At 51.4% G+C, this 15,211-nt stretch overlaps 4 protein-coding genes across 4 annotated transcripts; 2 read left to right on the top strand and 2 right to left on the bottom strand.

The window, feature by feature from the left end:
* Positions 1 to 55: 55 nt before the first annotated feature.
* Positions 56 to 1,927, bottom strand: N7458_009868 (ammonium transporter; the record flags this gene model as incomplete). The annotated part of the gene is made up of 3 exons (XM_056913250.1): positions 56 to 1,276; positions 1,316 to 1,689; positions 1,813 to 1,927. 3 exons carry the CDS (start codon positions 1,925 to 1,927, stop codon positions 56 to 58), a joined length of 1,710 nt encoding a protein of 569 aa, XP_056762099.1.
* Positions 1,928 to 6,692: 4,765 nt separating this feature from the next.
* On the bottom strand, positions 6,693 to 9,220 carry N7458_009867 (Golgi transport complex subunit COG4; the record flags this gene model as incomplete). The annotated part of the gene is made up of 2 exons (XM_056913249.1): positions 6,693 to 7,952; positions 8,003 to 9,220. The coding sequence occupies 2 exons, from the start codon at positions 9,218 to 9,220 to the stop codon at positions 6,693 to 6,695; spliced, it is 2,478 nt and encodes an 825-aa protein (XP_056762098.1).
* Positions 9,221 to 9,707: 487 nt separating this feature from the next.
* On the top strand, positions 9,708 to 10,890 carry N7458_009866 (SIR2 family NAD-dependent protein deacylase; the record flags this gene model as incomplete). Its single annotated transcript, XM_056913248.1, has 2 exons — positions 9,708 to 9,830; positions 9,892 to 10,890. The coding sequence occupies 2 exons, from the start codon at positions 9,708 to 9,710 to the stop codon at positions 10,888 to 10,890; spliced, it is 1,122 nt and encodes a 373-aa protein (XP_056762097.1).
* Positions 10,891 to 11,628: 738 nt separating this feature from the next.
* N7458_009865 (putative hexokinase Kxk) lies at positions 11,629 to 13,388 on the top strand (the record flags this gene model as incomplete). The annotated part of the gene is made up of 5 exons (XM_056913247.1): positions 11,629 to 11,668; positions 11,735 to 11,857; positions 11,930 to 11,955; positions 12,018 to 12,425; positions 12,513 to 13,388. 5 exons carry the CDS (start codon positions 11,629 to 11,631, stop codon positions 13,386 to 13,388), a joined length of 1,473 nt encoding a protein of 490 aa, XP_056762096.1.
* Positions 13,389 to 15,211: the final 1,823 nt, after the last annotated feature.

Below are 15,211 nucleotides of genomic sequence, written 5' to 3'. Positions count from 1 at the left end.
GGAAGGGAAAAGGCATGCAAGCGCAGTGCTTAATCGGACTTTTCGTCGACGGGCTTCAAGACAGCCGGCGTTTCCGTTGGAGGGGTGCATGGGTGTGTGGGCTCGTCATCTCGGCGACTTGTCTGGGTGCGGGCGCAATCTTCACTTCCTGAATATGCATATCGCCCACGCTACCGCCGCGCGAGCTCTGACTGATCTCGCCGTTCGGAGCCTGTCCCTCGAGCATCATCTCCGAGTGCTCGCCAATACCGTACCGATCAGCGGCTGGGATCTCGTGACCGTCCTCCAGCTGATCCTGCTTCTGCGGGGTCCAGGCGAGGTAGTCACGGCGGACCTCGACGTAGTCGTAGGCGAACTCGCCGAGCTGGTCATCGTCCATACCGAGGAGCTCGGCCTCTTCGGAGGCACGCAGGTTCAGGCCGGGAATGGCGTTAATAGCGTAGGCGATGAGGGCAGACATGACGAAGGAGTAGGCGGCAGTGGCCACGATGTAGGCGATTTGAATATACAGCTGCTTCCAGTTGTGGATGACCCAACCGCCGACACCGGTGCCGGTGTTGACACCGTCCAGGCCAACGATGGCGTCGTCGCCGAAGAAAGCGTTGAAGAGAAGGCCGATGATACCGGCAATGCCGTGCTCAGCCAACACATCCATGCTATCGTCAATACGGATCCAGTACTTGATCTTGGTTGAGTAATTGCACACGATGCCAGTGACAATTCCGAGAATCACACTAGCCCAGGGCGAAATGAAACCAGATGCGGGAGTCGCAGCGACCAGACCGGAGATAGTGCCGGAACACCAGCCGACCATGGACCACTTACGAGCCAGACGCCAGTCAAGCAGCACCCAGGTAATCGCACCAAATGCAGCAGTGAGGTTAGTGTTCCAGGACGCCATAGTGGCACGAAGGTTGGCACCGAAAGCCGAACCACCGTTGAAGCCGAGCCAGCCGAACCAGAGGAAGACCGTACCGAGGAGGATCAGCGAGACGTTGTGCGGGCGGAAGTTGAGCATCATGCGTTCTTGGCGGCGACCGAGGACCATGCTGTATGCCAGTGCAGTGAAGCCGGAACCAATTTCGACGGGGCCACCTCCCGCGTAGTCCATCACACCGTACTTGAAGGCCCAGCCGTTACTGTTCCAGGCCCAGCAGGCGAGCGGGCAGTACACCACTGTTGCCCAGATAAAGGTGAAAACCATGGCAGGGAGAAGGCGACCACGCTCAGCGACGGCACCCATGACGATAGCTGCAGTGACGGCACAGAATTGCATCTGAAGAGGGGGAGGAAGAAATATGTCAGTAAATTATACCTCCAGCACAGCCGAGTGGCCAGAATTCCAGTCCATTCCTACCTCGTAGAAAGCAAACAGCAAGTTAGGAATCAATGGCGATCCAGGGCTGGGATCCGCGAGGGTCTTCATAAGGCCAAAGTTGCGCAAGTTGCCGATAAATCCGTTGGTCGCAGTGGGAGAGAAGGCGAGCGAGTAACCCCAGAAGTACCATTGGAAGGTGATAACAGACATGGACGCCATACAGGCCCAGATCATGCTCAGAGCGGACTTGCGTCGAGCCAAACCGGAGTACAAGAAGCCCAGTCCTGGAATCATGACGAGGACCATCGCCGAAGCAACAATGATGTATGCTTGGTCGCCGGATTGGAACCATTTGTTCAGATTTTCAGTGCCTGCAGGAAAGATGGACATGGTGAGTTATTGCTGAGCTGATTGATGTGCCTTGATGGCCAGAATTGCGAGTGTTTTCCACGGAGGGAAAAGGGATTGGGGGGGGGAAAGCAGGCCAAACGTACGTGAATCCCCGCCGAGATCAGCGTTGGTAGTCAGCTCATAGTTGGAGGGAGCGCCAATCCAGTTGTAGGAGGCATAGTCGGGAGCGTATGGGGCTTTCCCGTTGAACGACGACATGGAGGGCGCCGCTGGGGGAGCTCAAGCGAGCTCGTGTGACGGGGTTGATCGAGGTGGTGTGTAACTTGTTCAATTCGGAGCTTCGAGGGCGCTCAATGTGACACGAATGGGATGAAGAATGGGAAGCCAGGAGGAAGTATGTGAGTTCAGTGAGTGGGTGAGAGTACTGAATGTTGGGAGGAAGGCGAGTAGTCGAGAGAGGAGAGGAGGGAAGAAGAAGTGGGAGGTCGACGGTAGTCCAGCGATGATCGGAGCGGGAGGTGTGGAGAGGCAGGCCAGTGGGATAGGGAAAAAAGCGTCGCCACGAGAGGAGGGTCCTGGGATGGGGGGATATTATACCGGCAGGATCCCTGGAAGGGCCTGGGATATTTTTTTTGGGCGGAGGGCGTTCAAGCCCGCGAAGGTTTTAGCCAAACGCGCGAAACGATAAGTTCGGATCGACAGACAAGCCCCCGTCCGGGCGGGTCCACTTGGGCCTGAAATCGGACTGCGGACACGAGCTAGCGTGGGCAAAAAGCAAGTTGGGCGATAACCAGCGTCGCGCGACAAGACCGAAAATCGAATTGGCTGAGAGATCCAGCTCCAATGGAAGATTCAATCCGATAGTGGAATCTCCGAGGACCAGCCCAAAAACAAAGATCATCAAACCTCACGAAGGCGCGGTAAAAGGGGAACGAGAAAAAAAAAAGAAAAAGCAAAAAAGAAGAAACCGAAGAAGCTGGTGAGGTGAGCGGATGACACCAGCAATGGGATAATGCCCGATAATGAGGAGATGATAAATCATCCCCCAAATCACGGGAGTGGGATCTATACAACGGTCTTTCGAAAGATACTCGAAGATGCGCCAGATGCAGCAGGAATAGAACTTCTATTCAAATCTAAATCAGCCTGGAAAATTACTACACAGATTCTCCTCTCTCTCTCTCTCTCTTTCTCATCTGTGCTCTCCTCAATCACCTGCATCATCATCACGAAAGAGGTCTCCGGCACCCAGTGGCAACGGGGGAAAGAATCAAGTCCCATCTTATTTTTGCCTTCGCCCATGGGTCCCGCTCCGATCGAATGAGCCTTGGCTCTGTCCACTTTTTCCGGATCTGAAACGGTTAATACAGACTGGGCTGGGAGTCTGGAGTGGTTTTTGTGGCATCGTATCGAGAGAACAGAATCATCGACAGATTCGACACACAGCCCCAAATCGATTCTCCGGTGACCGGCAGAGAAAAAGAAAGACGGGCCCTGAGCTCGGCAAAAGTGATGCAATTCTGGGGAAAACGTCCTGGGGAGAAAGGCCAAATCTGGAGTCCAGTAGTCCAGACAGAAGTATACAGTAGTGTTACTACTGTACGGAGTACTCTTCGTACTCTTCGTACTCTAGACTCTCGAGCATGTCATCATACTCAACCCCCCAAGAACCAACCCCCTTCGCCCCCCATTCTGCAGGGCTCGACGGGGGTCCTATATATGCTCGAGATCACAGACTGCGTCTTACTTTCCCCAGACTCACCATCTCTAATCTGCTATCTCTTCTCCCTATCACGATCCCGATTGAATGGCAATGCTACAACGGGAAAGAAGAAGCCTATCTTCAATCTCACTCTCACCCTCTCCCACTCTTCCCCCCTGTAATCCCGTAATGGAACCGTACATCCCGGGGAGAAATCCCCAGAAAACGCTGGTCGTGCTTATCGGAAGCATTCGCTTGGAGGAGAAATGCAATTAAACGCATACACCCCAATACGGAGGTCCATCCTCCGTTCCCAGTTCCTTTCACGGAGTGTCCAGGTTTCGCTGCTTATCGTCAGCAGAAATTAACAATTTTGAATATTTCCGTCAGCAATTTCGTCAATTGCTTTTAAAGCGAAAAAAAAAAGGTCGTTATCCCCCGCCAGCAATTGGACGAACGGCGCCCCTATCATTGCTCCCTGATTGGCTGCAGATAAACACTTGCCACCAGCCGCCAAGTGGGGCCTGGACGTAAACCAAATACGGACTAGTCGACAGATAGACTCAGCCGGGAACCAGGGATCCTGATTGGCTCCAGATAAGAGTACAGTTCGCCGCCACCAGATTGCCCGACTTCTTCCGGCTCGGGATCTCTCGGGGGGAGGGGCCGAGTTCGGGACCTTTGGGCATGCGACCGGATGAATATGATTTCAATTTTTCCTTTTCCTTTTCCCCAGGCTTGTGTCAGATATGCATGAGACAGAGAGAAGGAAGCTTGGACCGAAGGTGTATCCAGAGATATGTTACTACGATTGCTCTTGTCCCATGAATATCTCCAAAAGCAGACTTCCTCACCATTCTAAAGACGATGAAATCATCCCTTTCTCTCGTGCAACCCGTTTCATTCACCACAAACGTTGAAGCAACTGTCATCAATCCCGCTCCCGTGGGCCCGGCCCCCGGGCCCGCTGTCCTGGGAAGAGGGTACAGGCCTTATCGTAGCCTCACCTTATCTCGAACGGAACCAGAATAGAATAGAACAGAGTACATAAAGAGTATTTCCCCCTGGGCCCTACGGGCAGGCGATGATGTTCTCTGTAATCTAATTTATTTATTTTTAAATTGCTTTAAAGACTGAAATGACATAATCTCTAGATCAGTCGCACAGACTGATGTGCTTTCCTCTAGTGCGGTAACCTATCTCACGGGCCATGTCAGCACGTGAGATCCAGTGACCTATATCCCAACCCATCCTATGATTCTACCGAAGACTTTCTATTCCCCAATAAAAAAGTAAATGCTTCCGTATAAACAAAGTGCATGAACTGTATGAATTATTCCTAGAGTAGGACCTCGTAAATTCAATCTCCCTCTTTAACTATCTGACTCCCAGGACTACTGACAGCCATATCGTCGTCAACCTGCCTCCGGACGTCATTTTACCCTTCCCCTGTTCCCACTCCCAGTTCTTAGTCTAATCATCTTATATCCACCTTTTCTCATGGGATCACCCGCTATTTTAACCGTGCATTAGACTCCCTTCTAGGACTTCGCTAGTGGTGCCTTTGTTAATCTGACTCCATTTCTTCCGAAATCCGAATATCCCCAGATCTGCCGGACTAAGTGGGGGCCTTTCGAGTCCGTCAAAGGGGGACTTTCTACTTTGTACAGTGTCTTGCATTCTAAGGATCTGAGTTTTGAAGATAGGGAGAAGAGGCTGGCTAGATATACACTCGCTTTCACTTGTTTAAAAGGTCTTTCTAAATGTATTCTGAACTATTTTCCTCAAATATACTAAGGCATCCAGTGTGCTATATCTGCGATATACAGTACCATTATCATAGTCCAGGAGCAAGATAATGCACTACTGTACTCGCAGCCCGGTTCAATCTATATTGTCCTAGCCTATACTATTCAGACCCACGATACATCCCCTCAAATGTGGCTCTAATATTCTATCAAGTAAATACTACGTAACTGATAGGTCTTATAGACTGATCTCTGCGACCCCAAGTCCCAGACTTCCAAGAATCCAGATGTTTAGTGCCTGAATATCACACCCATGCTAAAGGGGGTTTTACTAATTACACCTGAGTTACGCCATATCCCTGTGTCGAACAAATTTGACAGGACGCGAAGAGCGCTTTCAAAACACCAACCAGCTCTTTACGTGCTATGAATGATCTATGACATGAATTTTTCCTGAATAGTTATCCCTCTTAGCATTGGACATAGGGATGATCCGAATTTCTTCCATGGGGAATTTTGTTGGGTTGAATTGTTAGGTCGTTGCTTAGGGCTTTCGAAAGAGTCTTGGCCCCAGTGCTATCTGCCTCAAATTCAGAATGAAGTCAAGTCTTAACACGTGCAGCTATACCACGCTCATCAGGTAACTTTTCAAGACACACTCTCAATTGAGGTAGCTATAAACTCTTCATTTCACTTGGTTGCGTGCCATCTTGTTTATAAGTGGTCCAAAAAGATTAAGAGAAGTTGTTACATCATAAGAAGTAGGGAAAGAAATAGACGTCTAGAAAAGAATGTAGATATTGAAAAGGGGGATGTTAGTCTCATATTAAAAGAAGGGTAAGTCTAGAAATAGATAGTGAGGGACGAAATCAATCCAACAGGGAGGAAGTAGGTAAGAAGAAAGAGGAAAGATAACCTCCCAGAAGAGGGTTCTCTCCGCGACTGAACAGGGGATCGGAGGATGTTTGACGCAAAGGAGCGAGATTGGTTAAAGAGGCTAGAGAGATAAAAGTGGGGGGAGTTAACCATGGTTTTCTAATATAAAGTAATGCCCTTATGATAAATACCATTTCGTCCTCTACTGTCACTAGGGGTGCCAACTGTATCCCTCCTTGAGTATCACGTACTATGAACAGATGAATGAAGGATATCGTTACATGCACGACGAACCTTAGAGGCCTAATTACGCCACTTCTCGGTCAAGATTGTCCGTCGCCTTGACTTCTTTGTTCTCTCCTGGCGCAGGCCTAATTGCGATATGTAGCTCGTTCTCCACTGTCTGTATTCTTCGTCAGTGACTGTATAACATCTCATCCCGACTGAACTTCGGAATGCTCGTTTTAACCAATCTTTCCAAGATAAGCTGAGAGGGAATTCCAAACCTATTTAGGCCTCTAGAATGATCTTTCAGAGTAAACTTGAATTAGACCTAGTTTCTGGTGCAAGTCACAAGATTCTATACAAAGTACAGCCAGACACAGGGTCCTCGAGCAGAGCGGCTCCAGAGATCGTAGACTTATATTTATAATGCACTGCAAATGCAACAATACTCCAAGTACAACCATCGTCAAAATCACCCCCTCCTCACCATCCCCCTAACCCTCACCCTCTCCTCCCGACTCAACTTCTCAACAACCTCCCCAGCCTCTCCACCCCGCAAAACCTCATCCCACTCATCCTCATCCATCCCCATCACAAGCGTCATCTGCACACATCTCGCAAACGCCTCCCGGTGCCGATACCGTCCCGGTGCACCCGCACCAGCACCATACCCCACGTCCGCGGCTGCATTCACAATACCCGCGACATCGCGCTCGAGACGCGTAGCGCCTAATGCATTGATACGACCTTGGTACGACCAGAGACGCTTCTCGAGGAGGCGCGCAAAGTAGGCAACCGTCACGGTGAGGAGGCGGTCGAAGGCGGGTGCGGTGAGGATCCGCGCTAGTGGGAGGAGGAGCTCGGTCCAGCCGGCAGCGAAGCGTGGGCGGACGAGTTCCTTGCTGCTGTCTGCGGCGTCGTAATCGTCGTGGGGTACGGGTTCTGAGGTGTCGGAGGGATGGTACTCGATGTCGCGGAAGGCGTCTGCGAGGAGGGGGCGGAGACGGTGTTTAATCACGTTGTTGAAGACGACTTGGATGCCGTCTGAGAGGAGGTCGGCGACCTTGGCCTCGAAGGAGGTTGCTAGGGAATGCAGGGTTTGGGCGACGCGCAGAGCGGAGGATGGTGCTGGGAAGAGGGAGCGTAGATGATCCGTTACCAGTGCTGATTGATCGGGTGTGCCGTCGGTAGTTGGGAGAGGCTGTTTGGAGCCGGTGGTATTTTGGACGATTCGTCGGATATAGTCGACGCCGAGATCGAGGTTGTTGATTTGGACGAGGAAGGCAATGATGGTCTGCTCGGGTGGTTGGGCGCCCTGGACGGGTGCGCGTGGGTAGCACTCGTCGCGCATCTTGCGCTGTGTCATGCCGATAAAGTCGGAGCCCAGGACGCGGGAGAGCGTTGGAACCACGTTGGTTACGACGGCCTCTTGGGAGGTTGCGAGAGACTGTTGTAGTACTTTGTTGACGATATACATGATGTCGTCGACGGCCGAGGTGATGTGCGGTGGATCTGCCTTGAGCGGGCGTTGGAGGTTCAATGTCAGACCAGAGGGTGACTCGTCAAGTTGGAAGGCCTTTTCTACAGAACGGCGGAAGAAGAAGGTTGTCATGGCGTTGAATGGGGAAACGAGCTTGTCGTTGACCTTGCGTGCTAGAGAAGACTCTTGCAGGAATGCAGGTAGTACGAATCTTTGATTATCGTCTGTCTCGTCTTGATCGTCACCCGGGGCCTGAAAAGCTGTCAGTGTTGTGTACATACGAACACAAATCTTACACTCACATTGCATGTATCCGCCAAGAATCGACAGTAGAGAGACCATCGGCCAAGCATGATAGCCATCTCGTTCAAAATACCGTCAATCTCCTTCATATCCACACCCTCGTCCTCAGTCGGTGCAATCGCACCTGCGGCCGGCGGATGACCTGTCCTCTGTGCCGGGAGGAAGCTCTGTACCAAGAACGTAAATGCATAAGACTTGATATCCATCAGTTTGCGATCCACATGTCGTTCATCACTCCAGGTATCAAGGATGATGCCACCCTGCACGTCCGCTTCCACCTGCAGTCGCTCAATAACTCGACCCATCTTCCGAGGGCCATAGTGACGTTCCACCAGTCCGCCATGCCCATCAATAATCTGAGCTATATGTTCAAAAAGCTTCGTCAAAGCATTGGCATAGAAGAAGCCATCTTTAGCCTGGGACCCATAATCCGCATTGAGATTGCTGCGAGCTCGCGCCGCCACACCCTGGCAGACATAGCGACCATACACATCCAGACCAACCTCAGAGCGGCCGATGAGCGGGAACAGCTTGAAGAAGCGCGTAATCTTCGCCCCGTCACTCTCCTTTACAGCCTTGTCGAATTCGCGAAGGAATAATCCACACAGCGATTCCGCCGCGTTATCCAGAGTAACGCTTGGTGGGTCAGGCACCTCCGCGGTAGGAACCATCTCCGCAGCAAATGGGCCGTTGACAACGGCTGGAGGAACCTGCGCTGCCCGGTGTAGATAGCTAGCAGCCGTCTCCCAGTCCTGGGTAGCACCCATTGACCCTGCCACGCCCAATGCGCACGCCTTGAGCTCAGCGACTTGCTCCACAACCTCCAGTGTAGCCTTGACTCTCGCCTGTTCCAGATCCAGTTTTCGCACCGCGCTGGAGATGCGCTCGGCGGTGCCTGCGGCTTCGGAGAGCATACCATGGCTGATCGATCGGGTTGTGCTCGTTTGGGTGCCGATGTGGGCGCGCATCAAATCCAGTCGGCCCAATTCCCGAGACAAATCCTTTTGCGAAGTGACTAGAGCATCTAATCGGGCTGTCACGGAGGCTTCTTGGCTGTGTAGGCGGGATAGCGCGGCTTTGATCTCCGCCACGGAGCTGGCGTTGAAGACATCGGTTCGCGGGGAGTCAATTGCGGGGCTCAATTGCTCCGGAGATGTTGATAGTGAAGGTGACAAAGTATGGCCGTTCGCCTGGACTGGCGGCTGTGAGACCGCCATCCTGGAATCAAGTGGGCCTTTACGTTGTCGCGACCAGGAGGCGTTGGAGAGGATTCATTTGTTGATGCCAACTACGCCAGTTGGAGAGGCAAAGACCCAGTGGGGGCGGTGAAGCTCGGGGCTTTTTTTTCGGAGGGCTTGAAAGAGCTTCTTAAAGACAGGCGCATTTGGATAGGAGATTTGTTCCATCTCCAAAGAATTATTTCCCGTTCTTTTTTAGACTAGACTGCGACAGTTTCATTTTGTTGGTCAGCTGGATTGTTTTGGTCTGCCTTTAAATTGCCCGGCGCAGTGCTGATTCCAACTCAACGTCATTTTTCCCCCAATGATCACTCCTACTCTCATACTCTGAATTCAGTGATCAGCTTCTCATCGCATCTGAACATTTACACTTTGTCCTTGTCACAGAGGAGATCAGGTGTGTGTTGTCAATATTGGACGCCGACGCAGACCCCGTCATCAAAATCGCCCCCGGCGCTCTCGTGCAATGGGCAACGAAGAGTCGAGCATGGTGGATGAGTCCACCCGCCCCTCGGTGCTGGAGGCGCGCAATATAGAGGCGGTGGCCAAATATATCAAAGAGCGCGAGGTGAAGCGTATCGTTGTCATGGTTTGTTCAACAGTCTCCGGTCATACATCCCAAGCATGAAATTGCTGACTCCGAGGCACAGGTTGGAGCGGGTATCAGTACTGCAGCAGGCATCCCAGATTTCCGGTCACCAGATACCGGACTCTATGCCAATCTGGCATTCCTCGACTTGGAAGAGCCAGAAGATGTATTCGACATTGGTTTCTTCCGAGACAATCCCAAGCCGTTCTACGCGCTGGCGCATGAGCTGTACCCTGGGCGGTATCGCCCCACGATTGCCCATTCCTTCATCAAGTTGCTCTACGACAAGGGTCTACTACTGAAGCACTTCACTCAGAATATCGACTGTCTTGAGCGCCAGGCTGGGTTACCCGGGGACATGATTGTCGAGGCCCATGGCAGCTTTGCGACACAGCGCTGCATTGAGTGCAAGACGCCGTATCCTGACGAGGAAATGCAAAAGAAGGTCCAGGCGGGCGAGGTACCGCACTGCCTGGTACCACAGTGCAATGGTCTCGTCAAGCCCGACATTGTCTTCTTTGGAGAGGCTCTACCCGCGAGCTTCTTCGAGAGCCGCGGCTTACCGGAACAGGCCGATCTGTGTATCGTGATGGGCACCAGTCTCTCAGTACAACCATTTGCCAGTCTGCCTGGGTTCTGCAGACCGGGTATCCCGCGAGTGCTCATCAACATGCAACGTGTCGGGACATTGGGGTCGCGCCCGGACGATGTGCTCATCCTGGGAGATTGCGATGCGGGAGTGCGCAAGTTTGCAAAGGCTATGGAATGGGAAGAGGAGCTTGAGGCTATCTGGGAAGAGACTAACCCAGACCCTAAGGCGCGCGAAGCCGAGAATGAGCCGCTGCCATCTCGGGATGAGCGGCTCCGACAGGAGGTTGACCGGCTTGCGCAGGATATTGAACGCACACTAGGTCTGACGGACTCATATCAGCAGCGCGTGCGGGCGAAACTGGGCGAGCCAAGTGAACCTGCTGCGACCGTCCAAGTGGACTCCCAAGAAGAACCGTCACCAGAAGGACTGGACCATGTGTTCCCGCACTTGGCGCGCAAATCGCGTTAGGCCGTGGGAGCAATCCCGACTTGGTTAGACGGGATAATGGAGATCATCAGATCATCGAGCAGGAGGAGTAGTACACAGGAGAGATAGATCATGGGAATATTCTGTTGACCAGGACCAGCATGTATGATGAGACACACGATCAATCCAACGAAGCTTACCTCACCGCTTCACGCCAAGCGCAGAGCGCTCTGGCCCCTGTCAGTCCAGTAGTTTCAGTACAGTATTTCTGAGTTCTGAGTTCACCTTGATGACTGCGTTGGCTTGCAATAGGTAGCTAGCAGCTGTCTGGATTACTAGCTTCGTACTGTTGGGAATCTCGATCCTCGACTTCCGAGGTCGCCGCGGTGATGTACTTAGTACTATACTGGCTACGTCAGGGACCCCTCCACAAACAAGCAAAAGGCAAACCAAATAGACCCAAAAAACAAATTAGCTGGTCGAACTAGGGCACGTCGAAAAAAAGAAAAGAAAAAAAAAACCCGAAAAAAAAAACCAAAAAAAGGCAAAAACAAACTCTTTCTTAAAAGGAAAGAAAGTGTCCGGGAGAACTGACAAGGACAGGCCCCAAAAAAGGGATTTAATTGACTTTTGGGGTTTGTCGTTTGTCCACCGCAGCCAAATCCAGCCAGGCGATCCCCTGCCCCACGTTCATATCGTCATTCCTCCCCTCCTTCCTCCTCCCTTCCTTTCTTTCTTCTCACTTCCTCATCTGTACACACGCATCTCTACAAATTCATCATGGTCGGAATTGGTCCTAAGCAGCCTCCATCCCGCAAGGGTAAGCTTCATTTAGCTTCGATCAGCTCGAATCCCCCATGCTAATCGGATCTATCTCCTCCCCCAGGCTCGAGGCACGAGTTGCCGCAGAATCTGCTGCAGCCGATCAAGGATTTCGAGGATCAGTTCACTGTGGACCGCGCAAGGCTCAAGCAGATTGTGGCTCACTTTGTGAAGGAGCTCGAGAAGGGTACGTCGCCGCCTTACTGGAAGAATCCGGTCATACCACAACAACCCGGCACTAACAGCTCCCAAACAACAGGACTGACCGTCGAGGGCGGCAACATTGTGAGAATCCATGATTCCCTATAATCTCTACGAACATGCACCACTAACGGATCCCCCATTAGCCGATGAATGTCACCTGGGTCATGGGCTTCCCCGACGGCGAGGAGCAGGGTACCTTCCTGGCCCTCGATATGGGCGGCACCAACCTGCGTGTTTGCGAGATCACTCTGACCGAAGAGAAGGGTGCCTTCGATATCACTCAGTCTAAATATAGGATGCCCGAGGAGCTGAAGACGGGTACCGCCGAGGAGCTCTGGGAGTACATTGCGGATTGTCTGCAGCAATTCATCGAGTTCCACCACGAGAATGAGAACCTGTCCAAGATGCCTCTGGGTTTCACTTTCTCCTACCCTGCCACCCAAGAATACATTGACCACGGTATTCTGCAGCGCTGGACCAAGGGTTTCGATATTGATGGTGTCGAGGGTCAGGACGTTGTTCCTCCTCTCGAGACCATCCTCAAGAAGCGAGTAAGTGACGATCGAGTCGATTTTGGAATCGCTCGAACTGCCATTATTGTAAAGAAGTTGCAATCTAATTGTTATGCGCAATTCTAGGGTCTACCCATTAAAGTTGCTGCCCTGATTAACGACACTACCGGTACCCTCATTGCCTCCTCCTACACCGACTCGGAGATGAAGGTTGGCTGCATCTTCGGCACCGGTGTGAACGCCGCCTACATGGAGAATGCAGGCTCCGTGCCCAAGATCGCGCACATGAACCTGCCCCCCGAGACCCCCATCGCCATCAACTGCGAGTACGGTGCCTTTGACAACGAGCGCGTCGTCCTCCCACTCACCAAGTACGACGAGATCATCGACCGCGACTCACCTCGTCCCGGTCAGCAGGCCTTCGAGAAGATGACCGCTGGTCTGTACCTGGGCGAGATCTTCCGTCTTGCCCTGCTGGACATTATTGATAACAAACCCGGTCTCATCTTCAACGGCCAAGATGTTTCCAAGCTGCGCAAGCCCTACCTACTGGATGCGTCTTTCCTCGCCGCCATCGAGGAGGACCCCTACGAGAACTTGTCCGAGACCGTCGAGCTGTTCGAGCGCCAGCTCAACATTCGCCCCACCCAGGCCGAGCTGGAGATGATTCGCCGCCTGGCCGAGCTGATCGGCACTCGTGCCGCTCGTCTGTCCGCCTGCGGTGTCGCCGCCATCTGCACGAAGAAGAACATCGAGTCCTGCCACGTTGGTGCCGACGGCTCCGTCTTCACCAAGTACCCGCACTTCAAGGCTCGCGGTGCTCTGGCCCTGCGTGAGATCCTGGACTGGGCTCCCAACGAGAAGGACAAGGTGTCCATCCTGGCTGCCGAGGACGGTTCCGGTGTTGGTGCCGCCCTGATTGCGGCCTTGACTCTGAAGCGTGTCAAGGCGGGTAACCTGGCTGGCATTCGTAACATGGATGACATGAGGACCCTTCTGTAATGATGCACCTGGGGTTTTCCACACGCCACGTCACGTTGTGAATATGATCATGAAATAAAGGGCAAAAATCCAAAGATAGGATAAAACGAGCGATAATGAAATATATTTGGAATGGCAGCGCTGATTTTGATTGTTTTTTTCTGGCTTGAGTGAAGGTTCGCGCGTTAGGTGGTTCCTCAGTGATGCCCGTTACAAGATGATCTACGATCTGCATGTTCGCATGGCTCTGGGCCTCCGTCAATAGAGTTACAGGTACAATTGTGCTGGTAGTCGTACATACCGTGATGATCATTGGATACTATTTGCCAGTAAGACTTTCGTGCCCGATGTATGGTGTTCCCTAGCCTCCATAGGCAGAGGCACCCCGGCCATCGCGCTAAATATATTTCCACAGTCGGAACAAGCTCAGTGCTAAAAACAACGAAACTTTCACCCATCTAAGCATCAATACAGTTTGATACATTGAACGGTAAGAAATACAGCCTCATGTGGTAGATGAATGATTCTACTTGGGTGACCAGAATGTCCAGTTGCTACGACACAATATGCGAGCCTCATGTTGATCTCATAATTTTAAAATTTGGCAGAAAAAGCAAGAAATGGGATAATAACTCAGCTGGGAGAGTGCACGACTGAAGAACAACTCCAGTCTCTACTATCGTGAAGTCGCCAGTTCGATCCTGGCTTGTCCCATCTCTTTTTGGTGGAGCGAAATTTTTGGGCCCATATTTTCGGGGTCTAGGCCCCCTCTTCTAACTTTTGGCTTTGCTACCTACCCTTAACCGATAAGAATACCATAACTACTCCGTACGTCTAGTCGATAATGATTTAGTACTATTGTTGACCCTTCTGGCTGCTAAGGGTACGTGGACGTAAGCCATGAATGACGCGCGAGGGCGGACTTGTTCTATGTAAATCCCTGGTACGTAGATATCGTTAGGTCAGAGTCATTCACTCTTTTAAAGGATCTAGGATTCAAGGTTTTAGAAAGTAAAATAGTTAAACGACCTCGATACCTACTTAAAGAGAATAGAGCCACTGATTGGTTAGTTCTACGGGTACCAAAAAAAATAGACAGTCAAGAAAAGAAAATGGGACAAGCCAGGATCGAACTGGCGACTTCACGATAGCAGAGACTGGAGTTGTTCTTCAGTCGTGCACTCTCCCAGCTGAGTTATTATCCCATTTCTTGATTCAAAGTCGTAACTCTGCCTTCATGAGGACCCTGAGAATGTTTATAGAGTTGCTTCCCATTTGGGTAAATGACGAACCGATTGACCACTCGATATCCACGCCCGATGCAAGATTTTAGTAAAAAATCACACATAACCTAATAATACTATACAGGAAATTAATTGACTCATCGCTAAAACGATACTCCAAATTTGATGTTAGAAGTATAGCGATGGTCATAAAAGATCCGCTTCCCTTTATGGGTGCAACCACGCTGGTCTGCGCCTTTGTGTGAGTCAAGACTAGTATTGTCACACTTCATTATGCTCGCCGAATTCCAAGCTAATGGCCTCTTGCATTATGAGTATACACGAGGCAGAGTAAATGCCTCTCCCAGGTTTCTTGCCCATTTTCTTTTACAAACTATATCTTAGGACTTGTTCCGCAGAATGATATCTCAAGTCTCGTCGGTTTCAGTGCCTTCCAATATATTCATGCAACATTATCTTGGGTCCAACCATTCCCAGGTACAGCTGAATGATAAAGCGTCGTATCGGAACCTGAGTCTGAAAGAGAAGAAAAAGCAGATACAGAGGGGCTCAGCCATGACCATAGGCACTAGACTACAACTACGTAGTAAGAGATTCTCA

The sequence above is a fragment of the Penicillium daleae genome, assembly GCF_028827525.1.
Source record: "Penicillium daleae strain IBT 16125 chromosome Unknown utg000008l_segment0_segment0, whole genome shotgun sequence".
Classification (NCBI taxonomy): Eukaryota; Fungi; Ascomycota; class Eurotiomycetes; order Eurotiales; family Aspergillaceae; genus Penicillium; species Penicillium daleae.
Note: the sequence above shows the minus strand (reverse complement) of the source record. Positions and strands in the feature narration are given on the sequence as shown.